This window comes from Gilbertella persicaria, assembly GCF_025201335.1.
Source record: "Gilbertella persicaria strain CBS 190.32 chromosome Unknown B0P05scaffold_24, whole genome shotgun sequence".
Lineage (NCBI taxonomy): Eukaryota > Fungi > Mucoromycota > Mucoromycetes > Mucorales > Choanephoraceae > Gilbertella > Gilbertella persicaria.
In genome coordinates, this window is record NW_026251985.1 from 388,158 (window position 1) to 404,894 (window position 16,737).

The window sequence follows — 16,737 nt, forward strand, 5'->3', positions numbered from 1 at the left end:
GAAGTGTATACAATATATTATGTAATGCATGTATATATGTAACAAAAAGAGATGTTTATGTGATTCAATAATATTTAATGATGCTATCAATAATGTCCAATAAGCATAAAAGAATACATTCTAAACTTTTGTGGAATTGTTCTTTACTGCCAAGGTTAGCGGTTTTTATCGAGGTTACATGTATAGGAGCGACCAATTGCTCTAGCCTTTAAACTGGTCATTTTGCTTCTAATATTGTCTTTCCGCCATTTATTTTTGAGAAAACGCCAAATTCTATAGGTTTGACTGTGCCTGTAATAAATGTCTATTGTATGGCAGTAAATAGTATGCCGATCCAGGAACCTTCCGTTATAATGGCTTTCAATGAAAAAAAAAAGAGCTTTGAGTGGTTCGGCCTTCCTACTCTCATTTTTTCGACTCCATTGCTCAAAAGACCAAAAGCCATACTCTGAGAACAGACGACGTGTTGGCAGAAAGTGCTATCTATTTAGTCAAGAAAATGAAACACGCTGACTATCAAAACTAAATTTGATATTTTCAGAACTTTCTTGAAATCTGTAAATACGTGAAAAGCACTAGTTGATAAACAATAAAAAAGAAGATTTATATAAAATGAATCTATTTGACTCTTTAAACCGACCTGTTTCTCAAAAAAAAAAAAAAAAAAAACGAACGATTCTTTTCTGAATGGGCGAACCATTTCTCTTTTCCCATGATTTAATCGATAAAATTTTTTCAAGTCCCATTCTTTGATTATCAAAGATAAAATCATTACACAAACTACCGCAGAGAAATAAAGGTGTGATGTCTAAAGCAAAGCAGAAATGTACACGCGTATATCCGATAAGCTTATTGCTTTCTCCAGATTACACGATAAAGTATCATTATCTACTAGAATTAGCTTAAATCATATGTGCATGTATTCATCTAAGAGTTGGGGTAGGGTACGTTTTAAATTTAAAAAAGTGAATTATAACTGCCAATAAGATGTTTCTCAGTCGCTCAAAAGAGATCTGAGTCACAAAAAATTTTCATTCACGTACTTGATAGCTTATTAATGTGTAACTAATATTTGAGCAGGAAAGTAACACAGAGTGGCTATTTTAAAGAGCATTAGTGTTTATTGATTTTATCTTGATTAAAAAATATATAAAAAGACTCGAAAGTTTTTACTTACGCGTTTCTTTTCTTTTCTTTTCTTTTCCTCATATACACATATTTTAAAAATGGTCACTCAAGTTGGTATTAACGGGTAAGTACATTGCCTTCCATTGTAACCGTTTTTTACTCATTCTATCATGTAGTTTCGGTCGTATTGGTCGTATTGTCCTCCGTGCTTCTCTTTCTAACCCTGAAGTTCAAGTTGTTGCTATCAACGACCCCTTCATCCCCTTGGAATACATGGTCTACATGTTCAAGTACGATTCCGTTCACGGTCGTTTCCAAGGTACTGTCGAAGCCAAGGATGGTAAGCTTGTTGTCAACGGTAAGCAAATCTCTGTCTTCTCTGAAAGAGACCCCGCTCAAATCCCTTGGGGTTCCGTTGAAGCCAACTACGTTGTTGAAAGCACTGTAAGTACCAATGTGCATCAATCAATTGATTGCTCATATCATTATAGGGTGTCTTCACTACCATCCAAGCTGCCTCTAGCCACTTGACTGGCGGTGCCAAGAAGGTCATCATCTCTGCTCCCTCTGCTGATGCCCCCATGTTCGTCTGTGGTGTCAACCTCGAAAAGTACACTTCTGACCTCAAGGTTATCTCCAACGCTTCTTGTACCACTAACTGTTTGGCTCCCCTTGCCAAGGTCATCAATGACAACTTTGGTATCGTTGAAGGTTTGATGACAACTGTTCACGCTACCACTGCTACCCAAAAGACCGTCGATGGTCCCTCCAACAAGGACTGGCGTGGTGGTCGTGGTGCTGGTGCCAATATCATCCCCTCTTCCACTGGTGCTGCCAAGGCTGTTGGTAAGGTTATTCCTGAACTCAACGGTAAGCTCACTGGTATGGCCTTCCGTGTCCCCACTCCCGATGTTTCCGTTGTCGACCTTACTGTCAGATTGGAAAAGGGTGCCTCTTACGATGACATCAAGCGTGTTGTCAAGGAAGCCTCTGAAGGTGCTCTCAAGGGTGTTCTTGAATACACCGAAGACGAAGTTGTCTCCACTGATTTCGTCGGTCACCCCGCCAGTTCCATCTTCGATGCTAAGGCTGGTATTGCCTTGAACCCCAACTTCGTCAAGTTGGTTTCTGTAAGTATTATACTCATTCACATGTCATTTGGATCACTAACATTCTTTTTTTTTCTTTTAGTGGTACGATAACGAATTCGGTTACTCCAACCGTGTCATTGATCTCTTGGCTTACGCTGCTAAGGTTGATGCTGCCGCTTTGTAAATTTCTTCCAATTTAGATACATAAATTTCTTATATCATACTAAAATAAATTGTATAAAAAGAACAGGGCTATGGCGTTCCAAAATGTAATGGCTCTTTCTTTTGTAAAATAAATCCTGCAATCGTGTATGACATCTATGCACTGTTTGAAGTAATTAGACTCAGGAACATGCATCATTGATGTGTGAAACCTCCAGATGCAACACAATCTCATAAAACAAAACCGGGGATAGCCAATCGGATAGACTGTTTATAGACCAAGTGTATTTTCGAGAATTTGCTTTCAACTGTACACATGCTATTAATAACTTTTTTTCAGATGTTGATCAGGCAACTTACGGTCTTTCCCTTCTTCCTTTTTCTCAATCTTAGGAAATTGCATTAACACGTATGATACTCTATTCTCTACGTAGAAAAAAGTGTCTATATTATTATTCTCGAATAATAAAAAGATTATACTCTACAAAGAGACAACACAAAGAGAAAATAGTGGAAAAAACCGGATATTAAAATTCTCACGACTTGTGCTCATAATTCATATTTCATGTGAATATCGGCGCGTAGTTCAAAGTCATTGACACGAAACACGTCGGTGTTCATTTGTTTTGAAGTAACATAAACTCATGGTATCCTAGAGTCAATTCAAGAAAGGAAAGTGATACTGTTCTTTGTCTTTGATCTGGAAAAACGTTTAAAAGCTTTTGTAATCCTTCCGGTCTTCAGGAGCAATTAAGGTCTGCTTGTCTTGGGAAATGAGACAGATAGCATTCCTCTGCCAAAACAAAAAATCCTTTTACCCTTATGATAAAGTACTGTTAGTGTCAAACGGCATTTCTAAGGAAACAGTCAATAATGCTCAATCAGTAGTCTAACTATAAACACTAACAATATGAGTTTTCTCAAAATAAATATAAGGCAATACAAAGTTATTCGAAGGCTACATCTTATTAATAGACAAGGGGAACACTCCATCCACTCCAATATTTACATATTGCTACAAGATTTTATCTTTCAATAAGCTATAACTCAACACATCATGTCAGCATAACATCAATATTCATATAACTTTTGATTCTATTTGCTACATTACACACCTGACATGCTTTTGATCCTCAATCTATGTCTTTTTCGAACATCAAGCTTGTTATACCATCTTAGTTTATACACTAACTTTTTTTATAACTCATCTTTGGATAAAATTGATATGCATAATAGTACCAAAAGTGTATTGGCAGCCCACTGCAGACGCGAGTGTTTTTCAAAGTAACCCATCATTTTTACCTTCTAATTCCCTTTTTTTTTTTGAGTTTCTTATGTTTGAGCACACATAAAAGAACATATTCATGCAAAAATAGAGCAAGTTTTGAAAAAGTCAAAAATCGTCATTTTGCCCTTATGATCCCTGAAGAAGTCTTCACTATTTTCCGATTAGTGATCGATAGAGACATTTTTTATTTAACATACCTTAGTAAGAATTGCTTCTCTAGGCCTATAAAACACCCTCAAAACATTAAAGTAGCATAAAAACTGTACACTACAACTCAAAAACAGAAAATATGTTTTTGAAAGATATCTCACTATCTTGATATTCAACATGCTACTTTCTTTATATTATTTGATGTGTCTCATTTGCGTTTATTAGCTTTGTTAAGGCACTTTTTTTTTATAGCTTTTAGTCCATCATTTCTCTTGAATTTCTGGATTCCTTTATTTTTTTTTAAAGGTTTTTATTTTTTGCTCCACGTAGACTATGACTAAAGTCTGTCAAGAGGTGGTCGCAATTTTAAGAGGTATAAAGAGAGAATACATAAAGTAATTAATTATAAACATTTGTGCAAGTGTTTCTCGTCAATCAGAGAATTGAGAGAAGTACAAGTGGATGAAAGAAGTAGAATTGGATTAAACATAATTTCATTGAAGATAGTATTCCAATGGGCTTTCCAAATTTGACCCATGCCTTGGAATACTATTTCTTGAGCAGCTAACTCACTATTCTGAGTATAACAAATAGAATGGAAGTTCATATATCGGATTACTTGTATGATATCATCAACAGTAGTGGTTGGCCATAAAAATTCAAATATAAGCTCTTTCCAAAAATGTGTTTTTGGAGGACATAAAAAGAGCATATGGTTGTCATTTTCAGAATAGAGACCACAAATTTGGCATAAAGGAGTTGGAAATCGTTCAGGCAAGAAACGATTCATACGTATCGTTGTAGGTAGCTTATAGTTTATATATCTATACACCACATTCCGCACAACGGTGGTAAGGGACAATGTCCAAAATGAGTCCCAAAAAGTAGAGGAAATGGCTGACAGGGAGGAAGGGGCAGGATAAGAATCCAAGCAAGTCATTCGATATACCTTAGAGCTGATCCCATCGCTCGGGCTCTTGGTAGATAAAACAGCAAAGCAGTTCAGAAAAGAGGCAAAGCTGAATCCTGCATGTATGTCTGAAGAGATGATATTGGAGGAAGAAGATATCGCTAAATGGTGTTGAAAAAAGGGAGCGACACCTATACTCCTTCTTGCTAAACCACGAACTAACCTCTGTTGAATTGGTTGCAACTCTTCGGGGATATTTTGAGGGAACTTCCAAAGAATAAGCTTGGCAAAATGATCGTACACCATGAGGTCATTAACTTGGATTTGACGCATAGCAGGAGGCAAAAAAGGTCGTTGAGCATTCGTATAATGTATAACCACATAGATTGGTAGTACCATATAAACTGCTGGATTGAACTCCATAGTATCAAAGTTTCTAGGAAGTCTATCTATAGACGCATAAAGCAGTTGAATCGTACTGACTTTGTTAGTGGCACCATTGGATCGATTTATAAATTTTCTTGTAGATGGGAAGAGCAAAGGAACTTGTACATGTGAGGCCCCTGGGACATTATGCATATGATGCCGAATAATTTTCAGCCAATGTGCTGAAGAGTGATTCAAAAGCAAAGAAAAAGTCCAGCGAAAAAACAGTGCGTCTCTCTGTAGCAGAGGGCCCAATATACCCAATCCACCCTTGTATTTCGGAAGTACCAATGTTAACCAAGCTATTCGAGGGACAATCTGTCTATTCAAAAATTGACTTGCCAATGATCTAATACGAGACAGCTCTTGTGTACTGAAAGGAATGACTCGACATAAGTACCAGCATTTAGATAGGATCAATGTGTTGGTGATGGTGGCACGTCCTACACACGAAAGCGATCTACCCGAATGCACCTGGAAATGAGACTGAATCTTGACAAACAGAGCTTCGAAAAAATTCTGTCGTTGAGCAATTGACTGAATGAGAGGAAAGCCAAAGTATATTGCAGACTGTAGATCGTCTGTGGAAAATAGTTTTTCAATTTGCAGCGGTTGAAGATGACGGCGCCAAAAGGAAGAGGAATTGCGTCCGGACAAAGACACTGCTTCAACTTTTGAATAGTTGATCTTCGCATTTGATGCTCTACAATAGTGCTCAATATGCTGCATCACTCGTGTCAAGTCATTAGGATCGTGTATAAAAACCATTGCATCATCAGTATAGCACAAAATCTTGGTAGCAATTGAGGTTGGCCAAACAGTGATTTGATTTCGAAGCTCAGGGCGTATTCTTAGTTGATACCCCTCAATCGCTTCGTCTTGAAGAATAGCTCGTAATAAAGGATCAAATGCAAGGTTATACAAAACAGGGGAAATTGGGTCGCCTTGCTTTAGTCCACGCTTCTTGACAAATGATGGCGTAAAGAAACCATTGACATTTACTTTGATCTGATTACCGGAAAGCAAGTTGCCTATGGTGTTTACTATGGACTCTGGGAATCCAAATTTTACCAAAACTTGATTGAGATACTTCAGATTCACATGATCATACGCTTTCTCCTGGTCTAGCATCAGTGTTAAATCATAGTCTCCTTTTTGACAATTATTCCGGGCCTCAATCCAACACTGTTGGACATCTTCCATAATCACTTGAACTGCGAGTATTTTTTTGATTTTAGTTTTTGAAATGGGAATACTAATTCACACTCAGATTTTCTTTAAGGGACACTCCCTTTAGAAGCTTTATAATTTAAAGGCGTCATGCTTGAAGTAATACATAAGATTGAGACTGCTGTTGCGTTAAGCTATAACGGTCTAAAGTGTCTCACGCCATATTAGCCAGCAGCAGAAGAAACAAATGACCCCAAAGAATAATAAAGGACAAGTACTTATTTTCAATGCATATATATATATATATAATGTTTATCATATAGTATACTTTGTTTATTGCGTGAAACCAAGTAGTTCTTGCATGCGTTGTTGTGTCTAGATGATATGTTTAAAACGAATTGAAATACCCTTTTTTTTTGTTTACCTTTGTTGTTAAATAATGAAATACAGCTTCTCTCATCCAAGGCTGCTTATAGAATTCAGTCTGTCTCATTTCTTCCAAATTAGTCTTGCTTTCACCTAAAATGACTTCCAAATCTCTAGCCTGACTTGCAATCCATTTGTTAATAAACTCAACAGGTTCTTTTGAAAACTGCATTAAAAAGTCTTGCTTAATCTTGCTGTTGTTGATACTTTGAACGCATTGAATAATCTTGTCATCTAATGCCATAATTTCTTTTTGTGTCTGTGTCGAGGAAACAACATGTATCATCTTTTGGCGGACAGGGCTGTCGAGTTCTACTTCGATATCGTATGCTTTGGATGATTGATGGAATGGCTTATCAACACGGATGGTATAGTTAATAACAATAGGATCAGGTCGACTTAAGTGTTGTATGATTAATTCAGGAAGTTGTGAAAAGTGAAGCTGAGGATATCCAAATATCTGTATTTTTGATTAGCTATTGTTCATGCGTTTGTCATGTTTACCTGAGCTAAGCGATTGTCACATCGAATGAGTCTCTTGTCTTCAACATCCTGAAGCTTATGATACTACAACTTTGTTTAAATTGCATTCTAGGCGTAGTCCATTACTTACTTTACAATAATTCCAAATGCCCATAACAATTTGCGGTTTTGTTTCTACCTTGACATCTAGTAAATCAGCCAAGGCAGGACTCAATTTGAATTTTTGTGGATTGTGGTCGAGATGTAACATAATATTGGCTTTAACATCAATGTCTCCTTTTCTTTTGACTTGTATAACATCGAATTCAGGTACATTGGGTTGTTTTTGCCACTGAAAAAAAATGAATTAATACGCATGATAATAAGTGATCTTTAGAATTACTTCTATCAAGTTGCCTTCGGGGTACATATTCAGATCTCTTTCTAGTTCAATCACAACTGAGCGAAAGAAGCTGGTCAACTTGGGTGCAGATTGATCGGTTTTTTCAGGAGAAGTAGGCTGAAGAAACACATTAATGGCGAACAAGATTAAATGCACTTACATCCAACAAACGGCCTTCAATTTTCAACGTCCAAGAAGGTACGTTGCCGTTGTTTAAATCAAATGCATTTTCATCTTCTAGGTTGAATGTGCTACTGGAAGTTGTGTTGGAAACAAAGAGGCGAAGTATACGGCGTACCTAGACATAATCAGAAACACACACAAACACACACACACACATAAGAAATTATATTGTACCTTGATAGGCTTGCCTAAAGCTTCTTGAATATCTAATCTCTTTCTCATAATAGTTGTATCTAACTTCTTTTCAAAATCAACAAGTTCAGAGTAAAACCTAGATTCTGGCACAAAAGATTCAATCTATACAAACGCGTATTTAGCAAAAGAAGACGCGTGCAAGGTTTGAGTACATACGGCAGAAGGCATATTTTTATCTGTAGGTCTCTTTTTCCTATCAAAAACAAATAATAAGCAAAAGAAGCAAATACGTTTGCTCTTTATTTACTTGATATGCTTTGAAAGAGTGTCTGCTTCACTAGGTCTTTTTCTATAAGGTAAACCACCTGCTAAGGGCATAGCTTGTGGTGGTATTCCCTGTGGTGGTATCCCTTGTGGAGGAATTCCCTGTGGAGGTATTCCTTGTGGAGGCATAATGCCTCCAGCAGCAGGAATCACCCCTGGATGTTGTTGAAACATTTGAGGTTGATTTTGCATCGTGTATTAAAAAGAAAAAGAAATGAGAGGAAAAGAAAAAAAATAAACAGCTATACATTGTGAGTAACGTCACGAATTTAGAAATGCTGTGTTTTTTTTTTTTTCTTTTTTTTTTTTTTTTTTTTTTTGGTAAAAGAACAATCGTAACATGACTATTTTATAGGCTGGTGAAAATATTACAAGTGAATTGATTTGGCTCAAGTACTATATTCGTAGTGCATTGAACCAATTAATGTATATCTTTTCTAATTTGATCCATGAGTATAGACTCCTGTCTTTTGTACTCCTTAGTGCAGCAAAGAGATCCAAAATGTTCACTAAAATGTTTCAAAATGCAACTAAATTTATTTAACAAAAATCGCATACTTGGTTGACAGGTTTTATTTAAGCTATGGGTGTAACAATAGTCTCTTTCAATAGTTTTTATTGGATTGAAACCTGGGCCAACCGTGACTCGAAATCCTTCACTGAGTCATATTTGCAAATTCATCAAATTCATAATCAGCATATTTATCCCCCTCCCTCCCCTCTTTGACACTTTTCTTCTTTGTTTGCTTTTTTTTTTCAAGAATGGCTTCATCAAAAAATGATGTTGCCAAGGTTTCTATCCTTGGATCAGAATCGATCCATGTCGGTTTTCATTTAACTGAATACCTTGCTCGCGACGTCTTGACTAATATTCCCGCTTCTAACTATGTTCTTATAACCGATACTAACTTGGCTCCCATTTATCTGGACAAGTATATGAATGCACTCAAGTCAGTCAGTCAAGAAATTTATACTGCTAAAGGAGAAAAAGAACCTCGCTTCTTCTCTCGCGTTCTCCCTCCAGGAGAAATGAGCAAGTCACGTAAAGTAAAGGCTGATATTGAAGATTGGCTTCTCTCCAATGCCGTCACTAGAGATACTTGCTTTTTGGCTATGGGTGGTGGTGTTATTGGCGATCTTATTGGTTTTGTTGCTGCCACTTTTATGCGCGGTGCGCCTTTTATTCAGATCCCTACTACTTTGTTAGCTATGGTTGATTCATCTATTGGTGGTAAAACAGCTATTGATGTACCTGCCGGTAAAAATTTGATCGGTGCTTTCTGGCAACCTAAGCGTATTTTCATCGATATCAACTTTTTGCGTACTTTGCCTGAACGTGAATTTTCGAATGGTATGGCAGAACTTATTAAGGTAAATGCGTATTCTGTGTTACAACAAAATTTAACAATAATATAGACTGCCGCCATCTCAGATGAAAACGATTTCAATAAGCTCGAGAATGGCGTTGAAGCCATTCGTGATGCTGTCTTGGGTAAAGCCTCAAATGTCCTTAACCAAGGTTTGTATAGGATGGTGATTGATCTTGGAAAGAAGTAATTTACATATCCTATAGGTGCTACTTTGGAGACCCGTACTGAATCTCAGTCTATGCTTATGGATGTTGTTTTGGCTTCTGTTCGATTCAAGGCTTACGTTGTCACAAGCGATGAGAGAGAAGGCGGTCTTCGTGGCCTTTTGAACTTTGGTCATTCTATCGGTCACGGTATTGAAGCCATTGTGTCTCCCTTGATGCTTCACGGTGAATGTGTTTCTATTGGTTGTATCAAAGAAGCTGAATTAGCTCGTAACTTGGGTCACCTCAATCAAGTTGCAGTTGGCCGTTTGGCTCGCTGCTTTGCATCTTATGGATTACCCATCAGTTTAGACGAAAAGAAGGTCAAGGACAGAATTGGTAACCTTCATTGCCATGTTGATGATATTATGGAAATCATGAAGGTAGACAAAAAGAACCAAGGTGACAAGAAGCGTATTGTTATGCTTTCAGCCATCGGCAAAACCTTAGAGCCTCGCGCTTCTGTTATTGCCGATGCCGATATTCACAAAGTGTTGTCTCCTGAACAACTTGTACTTCCAGTCACTGAATCACCTACAGGCCCCAAGAAGGAAGTGTCTTTGACCACACCTGGTTCCAAATCTATTTCTAACCGTGCTTTACTTATCGCTGCACTGGGTAAAGGTACTGTTCGTGTTAAGAACTTGCTTCACTCAGATGACACCCAGTTCATGTTGGCTGCTTTAAAGAGCCTTAATGCTGCTGATTTTGAATGGGAAGATAATGGCGAAACTCTTGTTGTTCACGGTGGTGGCGGTAGACTTTCTGTTCCTGACAAAGAACTCTATGTCGGCAATGCTGGTACAGCTTCTCGTTTCTTAACAACTGTCTTGACCATGATTCCTACTGCTGAAGGTGCCAAGGCTCCTGCTGCTATCTTGACTGGTAATGCTCGTATGAAACAGAGACCTATTGCCCCTCTCTTGACCGCTTTGATGGCCAATGGCGCCAGCATCAAATCTACGGAAAAGGAAGGCTTTTTACCTATCGCTGTTACACCCAACGGTGGCCTTAAGGGCGGTCGCATTGAATTAGCTGCTTCTATTTCTTCACAATATGTCTCTTCCATTCTGCTCTGTGCTCCTTACGCTATTGAGCCTGTCGAACTTGCATTGACTGGTGGTCAAGTCATTTCTCAACCTTACATTGACATGACCATTGCCATGATGGAATCCTTTGGTGCTGTGGTTGAACGTCTTCCCGAAAATACCTACAGAATCAAGCAATCCACTTACCAAAACCCTGAACATTACCTTGTTGAATCTGATGCTAGTTCTGCTACTTATCCTCTAGCTATTGCTGCTATCACTGGTACTACTTGCACTGTCACCAGTATTGGTTCTAGCTCTCTTCAAGGTGATGCTACCTTTGCCATCAATGTCCTTCGTCCTATGGGCTGCACTGTTGTTCAGACCGAAACCTCAACTACTGTTACTGGTCCTCCTATTGGCCAACTTCGCCCTCTTCCTGAAATTGATATGGAAACCATGACAGACGCCTTTTTAACTGCCACCGTCTTGGCTGCCGTCACTTCATCTGCTGACCCCAAGGGCGAAAACATCACTCGCATTCATGGTATTGCCAATCAACGTGTCAAAGAATGCAACCGTATTGCTGCTATGGTGCACGAACTTACTAAGTTTGGCGTTCAAGCATCTGAGTTACCTGACGGTATTCAAATACATGGTAAACCCATCAAGGACTTGAAGGCTCCTAAAGAAGGTGTTCATACTTATGACGATCACCGTATCGCCATGAGTTTCTCTGTCTTTTCTACCATTGTTCCTCATGGCACCATCATCACTGACAAGAAGTGTGTTGAAAAGACCTGGCCTACTTGGTGGGATGACCTTGAAAACAAACTCGGTGTTCGTTTGAACGGTGTTGATCAAGGCAAGCGATTGGCTCAAGCAGGCAAGGGTTTGGGTCATACCAACATCAAGGTCTCCAAGAAGAAGAACGATGATACTTCTATGGTCATTGTCGGTATGCGTGGCGCAGGTAAAACTACACTTGGACAATACGCTGCTGAAGTCTTGGGCTTCAAGTTCATCGATGTGGATCAGTATTTTGAAGAGACCTTGAAGAGCACTATTTTTGATTTCATCAATACATGGGGCTGGGAGCAATTCCGTATCAAGGAAACTGAGGCCTTGAAGCAACTGTTAGCCAATGACTCCAAGTACGGTCAAGGTTATGTGATTTCTTGTGGTGGTGGTATCGTTGAGACTGCTGAATCTCGATCTGTCTTGAAAGAGCATGTCAAGAAGGGTGGTAAGGTTTTGCATTTAGTGCGCGATTTGGATCAAATTGTGCGCTACTTGAACCGTGACAAGACTCGTCCTATGTATGGTGAAGACATGATGAATGTATGGCGTCGTCGTCGTTCTTGGTACAAGGAAGTGTGTAATTATGAATTTGTTGCCTATGCTCGTAGCTTGGTAGATGATGGTTATGTTGCTCCTACTGAATGGTTGGCCATCCAAAAGGATCTCAAGCGTTTCCTTAACTTTATCACGGGTCGTGCCACTAACCAAGTAGATACCACTCCTGGTCGTGTTGGTGTACCCACTACTTTTGTCTCATTGACTGCCAAGGACCTTAGTTCCACACTTGACAGCTTGAAAGAAGTTTGCGAAGGTGCTGATGCAGTTGAATTGCGTGTCGATTTGTTGCAGAAGCCTGAATCCAAGGAAGAAATGACTTGGGTTGAATATGTAGGAGAACAACTTGCTCTTTTACGTCGTACTGTCTCTATTCCTGTTATCTTTACTGTTAGATCAAAGGGTCAAGCAGGTGCTTTCCCTGATGACGATGAAGCTGGCATGTTTGATTTGCTTAGCTGGGGCCAACGCTGGGGTTGTGAGTATGTCGATGTTGAAATGTGCTGGTCTCCTGCTACGATTGAAAAGTTTGTTGCCAACAAGGGTGAAAGTCTTATTATTTCCTCCTGGCACGATGTTCAAAACATCACCCCTTGGGACGGTAAAGAAATTCAAGTCAAGTACGAATTGGGTGATAAGTACGGTGATATCATCAAGTTAGTGGGTAATGCTCAAAGCTTCCAAGACAACATGATATTAGAGACGTTCCGTGACACCAAGAAGGGTGGCAAGGATTTGATTGCCATCAATATGGGTGCTGCTGGGCAACTGTCCCGTGTTATGAATGAATGCTTGACGCCCATCACTCATCCTGCTCTTCCTCAAAAGGCTGCTCCTGGTCAACTTTCTTTGGCTGAAATCAACAAGGCTCGCCACCTTGTTGGTCTTTTGCCTGCTCAATCTTTCTGGTTGATTGGTACACCCATTCAACACTCCATGTCGCCTACTCTTCATAACACTGGATTCAATATCCTGGGTCTTCCTCACAACTATGGTCTTTTAGAATGCCATATGGTGGAGTATGCTGAAGATGCTATTTTGAAGGATCCTAGCTTTGGCGGTGCTTCTGTCACGATTCCTCACAAGGTGGCTATTATGAAGTATCTTGACGAAATGACCGAGAACGCAAAGACCATTGGTGCTGTCAACACTATTTTTGTTCGTGAAACCATGATCAATGGTGAGAAGAAGCGCCAATTGATTGGTGAGAACACAGATTACTTGGGTATGAAACATCGTATTCAGTCTTTGATGTTGGATCCCAGCAACCCACCCGAGCAAGGCCTCGTTATTGGTGCTGGTGGTACTGCCCGTGCAGCTTTGTACACGCTCTACAAGATTGGCATCAAGAAAATCTATTTATGGAACAGAACCATTGGTAAAGCTCACGACCTTCAAAAGGCCTTTGAAAATGTGATTGATATTGAAGTGGTTGATTCGTTGGAATCCAAGATTGAGCCCAGTGTGATTATTTCCACTGTTCCTGCTGATTCTGGTGTTGAATTGCCTGAGCATATCTATGGTGGTATCAAGGGCATTATTTGTGATATGGCCTATAAGCCTCGTCGCACCAAGTTGCTTTTACAAGCTGAACGTAAGGGATGGTCTTGCGTAGAAGGTATTGAAGTTTTGATCTCTCAGGGCATTGCTCAATTCGAGATTTGGACAGGCAAGCGTGCTCCTGTGGATAAGATTGAAGAACAAGTACTTATCAAATACGAGTTATAAATAATAAAAAGACAGCGGGGGCTTTGATTTGTTCTTTCCCCCCTTTTTTTTCACTTATTAATTTAATTAATCTTTTTTCTTTCTTCTTGTTGTCTAACAATGAAAGTGCTTAGTCAATTGCTGGGAAGATATTCTGATCATAATAAGCCTTTGATTTTGTTTCGTTTACCAGAAACAGATACTTTATTCTATAGACTATCAGATATTGAACCTTTATTTGACCTTCCTTCAATTTCCTTTGAAAAAGGAAGCTGGAAAAATTGTTATCGAGATCATGAAGACACTTACTTGAACACAAAAGTATTAGAAGACTTGTCGTACCAACACAACCGCCCTTTATTAGCCGACCTTTGTAAACTTAAGCCTGATGACTACAACATTGGCCTTGCTGATCCTATCCTTCAAACTTTCCCCAAGTTCAAAAGAGCTCCCAAGGAAGAACATATATGGGAGTCTGTTCAACTGCCCTTGAAAGCCTCGAGGGTATTATCGAGAGAGAAGGAGAGAAGTTGATCAAGACAGAGCCAACCTCGCCACCACCCATAAGTCAAGTTGTGGCCGAGACAAGAAATGCGATGGCTTTAGACAAGGTATTATTGAGTTCCACTGAACTTCGAAGACAGAGGTAATACCACAATGAGAGTTTTAAAAGGAATATTGATGTGCGAGTAGTATGATGGATCTGGGACGCCCACCAATCAAACGACAGAGAGTCACTGTCAGCAATAGTAATGAAGAGAAAAGGCCTGTATCAAAACAGCTCCGTAAGACTCAGAATACATACTCACCTTTAGAAAAAAACGAGCCTGTTGATCAAAATAAGAAAAGACTATCTATTAAGCATAAAAACTCACTTAATTTGACCATTTTTGCACCTTCGTATCATGAACAATTGGCAGGTGTACGATCTGCACCTATTCATTCTAATTTTGCTACACAAAAACACCAGCACCAACACCAGCATCAACAAGTACAACAAATGCAACAAGTACAGCAACATCACCCTTATCAACATCCACACAGATCCCATTATGGTAAAAACAAAAAAAAATATATATATATCATCTTGTCATACTTATTACCAATGATAGCTAGTAGTACAAATCATGGGCACTTGAATGGATCTACTTTACATGCTATTGCACCTGCTTCAGCTACTATTGCTCGTACTGCTCCTTTTAATCATCAAGCATCACCCCGAAGACATGAGTTTGCTATTCCACCTATTGTTCCCTCTCAACAACAACAACAACAACAACAGCAGCAGCAACAACAACAACCTCATACTGCTCATCCTACAAGTCGTGAAAACATATCCTTTCAATACATTGCATCCCCTTCTCTGTATGGTTCTCACCATCCCCATGCCAAACCTCACCCACCACCTACTGCCACTTCTACCACGTATAGCCTTGCATCTAAGCAAAGAGCCAACGAGCAGCTTGCTGTTAATGCTGCCAGTGTGCCCTTACCTCCCAAGACACCTACCACTAATTCATTTGCTGCCCTTCAACGACAGCAATATCTTCAGCCATTTGAACACTTGTTTGACACAATTGAAACAACCCGTACATTAAAGACCACATTGGATGACCAAATCAGACGCTCATCCTCACTTATGCAAACATTACAAGCATCAGCCACTACAATTGAAGGGCTGGTTAGAAATCAAGTCAAAGAAGTACAATGGGAATTGATGTCTCAAGTAGAACAGACGATGGATGGCCTTATGCATCGTATAGAAGCACTTGAGTCACGACTTATTGATCGACCCACAAAAAAACAAAAGCAAGAATCATCCCACAATTCTTTGCCTTCACCCCTGCCAAGTGCTACAAAAGAAGAGCGTGCCGCTGCTGAGGATTTAGTTGCCTTTTCCGAAAAAAGACGAGATCATACAGACTTGTCTGAAGAACTGCAGACGCCACCCACGATTGTTCGGTCTCAAAATGATATTGGCCCACAAGAATACCACAATATGCTTAATACATTGCGTGAGCGCCTTGATCGTCTTGAAAGGCAGATTGAAACATGAGATAAATAAATACATTTATGCGCATAAAAAGAAGAAGCCTGTTTGTTTCATGTGTGACAGAATTTTCGAATAAAGCAAGGGTTCATGATTAGCATGAATATTCTCAACAGAAAAAAACAAAAAACTATTTAAAGCAGTAAAGGTAGCGTGTGTTCTTCATTCTATATTACTCAACATGCCTATGCAAAAAGATCTCGGTAAGTAAGAATAAAAAACCAACTTTCTTGCTAATATTATAAAGAACAAATTCACAATGAACTTCAACAAATCTTGAAAGAAAGCAGAAGTCTAACTCAAAAGAAAAAATATTCTTCTGAAGAAATTCAAGGGTTACAAGAAAGACTCTCAAAGATTGATGCTCAATACAAGGAAGGCATCATTGATGACCGTAACAAGAACGATGCTAACGATGACCCTTATGAACATGATGGTCAAGCTCAAGTAGCTGATGATTTAGCCAAAGTTCATCAAACCTTGTCTCAGTTATTGGATCGTACTGAATAATAATAATAAAAAGTGGTTTATTTCTTAGCAGCAGGTCTGGGTTTTGTGTAAGGAATAAAAGTCTTGCCGTCCATGTAAGGGACTAAAGGAGGAGGGATTTCCAAACCATCTTCACGTTGCCAGTTTTCCAAAATACCACAAAGAGCTCTTTCAGTAGCACAGAGAGTAGAGTTGAGACAGTGAACATACTTTTTTTCACGGTCAGACATCTTCTTAACACCACAACGGATTTCCAAGTTACGGGATTGGTAATCT

General features: G+C 39.1%; 6 protein-coding genes across 6 annotated transcripts; 4 read left to right on the forward strand and 2 right to left on the reverse strand.

Annotated features, from left to right (window-relative positions):
• The first annotated feature begins 1,131 nt into the window (after positions 1-1,131).
• B0P05DRAFT_492773 (glyceraldehyde-3-phosphate dehydrogenase 2) lies at positions 1,132-2,845 on the forward strand. The gene is made up of 5 exons (XM_051575347.1): positions 1,132-1,252; positions 1,305-1,572; positions 1,620-2,258; positions 2,320-2,689; positions 2,742-2,845. Exons 1-4 carry the CDS (start codon positions 1,227-1,229, stop codon positions 2,401-2,403), a joined length of 1,017 nt encoding a protein of 338 aa, XP_051434125.1. The 5' UTR covers positions 1,132-1,226; the 3' UTR covers positions 2,404-2,689; positions 2,742-2,845.
• A 3,769-nt stretch (positions 2,846-6,614) lies between these two features.
• On the reverse strand, positions 6,615-8,567 carry B0P05DRAFT_545629 (uncharacterized protein). The gene is made up of 9 exons (XM_051578661.1): positions 8,242-8,567; positions 8,151-8,187; positions 7,974-8,096; positions 7,777-7,914; positions 7,617-7,733; positions 7,365-7,565; positions 7,256-7,318; positions 6,750-7,211; positions 6,615-6,700 (listed from the first exon to the last, which is right to left on the reverse strand). Exons 1-9 carry the CDS (start codon positions 8,448-8,450, stop codon positions 6,659-6,661), a joined length of 1,392 nt encoding a protein of 463 aa, XP_051434126.1. The 5' UTR covers positions 8,451-8,567; the 3' UTR covers positions 6,615-6,658.
• Positions 8,568-9,020: 453 nt separating this feature from the next.
• B0P05DRAFT_588034 (EPSP synthase-domain-containing protein) lies at positions 9,021-13,943 on the forward strand (the record flags this gene model as incomplete). Its single annotated transcript, XM_051582632.1, has 3 exons — positions 9,021-9,629; positions 9,675-9,777; positions 9,832-13,943. The coding sequence occupies 3 exons, from the start codon at positions 9,021-9,023 to the stop codon at positions 13,941-13,943; spliced, it is 4,824 nt and encodes a 1,607-aa protein (XP_051434127.1).
• A 39-nt stretch (positions 13,944-13,982) lies between these two features.
• B0P05DRAFT_545634 (uncharacterized protein) lies at positions 13,983-16,148 on the forward strand. The gene is made up of 3 exons (XM_051578662.1): positions 13,983-14,395; positions 14,419-14,568; positions 14,616-16,148. Exons 1-3 carry the CDS (start codon positions 14,043-14,045, stop codon positions 15,976-15,978), a joined length of 1,866 nt encoding a protein of 621 aa, XP_051434128.1. The 5' UTR covers positions 13,983-14,042; the 3' UTR covers positions 15,979-16,148.
• Positions 16,149-16,512, forward strand: B0P05DRAFT_545637 (uncharacterized protein). Its single transcript, XM_051578663.1, has 2 exons — positions 16,149-16,175; positions 16,220-16,512. Exons 1-2 carry the CDS (start codon positions 16,154-16,156, stop codon positions 16,480-16,482), a joined length of 285 nt encoding a protein of 94 aa, XP_051434129.1. The 5' UTR covers positions 16,149-16,153; the 3' UTR covers positions 16,483-16,512.
• On the reverse strand, positions 16,500-16,737 carry B0P05DRAFT_471900 (uncharacterized protein; the record flags this gene model as incomplete). Its single annotated transcript, XM_051574647.1, has 1 exon — positions 16,500-16,737. A coding segment is annotated over one exon (238 nt), but the record flags the coding sequence as incomplete, so codon positions are not given.

What these genes read in the sequence shown, in the direction of transcription:
- B0P05DRAFT_545634 (XM_051578662.1), top strand. Translation starts at nt 14,043, where the DNA reads ATGAAAGTGCTTAGTCAATTGCTGGGAAGATATTCTGATCATAATAAG. An exon ending in ACTGAACTTCGAAGACAGAG is followed by an intron (nt 14,569 to 14,615) that starts GTAATACCACAA and finishes ATGTGCGAGTAG; the next exon opens with TATGATGGATCTGGGACGCC.
- B0P05DRAFT_545637 (XM_051578663.1), top strand. Translation starts at nt 16,154, where the DNA reads ATGCCTATGCAAAAAGATCTCG. An exon ending in GCCTATGCAAAAAGATCTCG is followed by an intron (nt 16,176 to 16,219) that starts GTAAGTAAGAAT and finishes AATATTATAAAG; the next exon opens with AACAAATTCACAATGAACTT.
- B0P05DRAFT_545629 (XM_051578661.1), bottom strand. Translation starts at nt 8,450, where the DNA reads ATGCAAAATCAACCTCAAATGTTTCAACAACATCCAGGGGTGATTCCT. An exon ending in ACTCTTTCAAAGCATATCAA is followed by an intron (nt 8,188 to 8,241) that starts GTAAATAAAGAG and finishes TGTTTTTGATAG; the next exon opens with GAAAAAGAGACCTACAGATA. An exon ending in CTTTAGGCAAGCCTATCAAG is followed by an intron (nt 7,915 to 7,973) that starts GTACAATATAAT and finishes GATTATGTCTAG; the next exon opens with GTACGCCGTATACTTCGCCT.
- B0P05DRAFT_492773 (XM_051575347.1), top strand. Translation starts at nt 1,227, where the DNA reads ATGGTCACTCAAGTTGGTATTAACGG. An exon ending in ACTCAAGTTGGTATTAACGG is followed by an intron (nt 1,253 to 1,304) that starts GTAAGTACATTG and finishes TCTATCATGTAG; the next exon opens with TTTCGGTCGTATTGGTCGTA. An exon ending in ACTACGTTGTTGAAAGCACT is followed by an intron (nt 1,573 to 1,619) that starts GTAAGTACCAAT and finishes ATATCATTATAG; the next exon opens with GGTGTCTTCACTACCATCCA.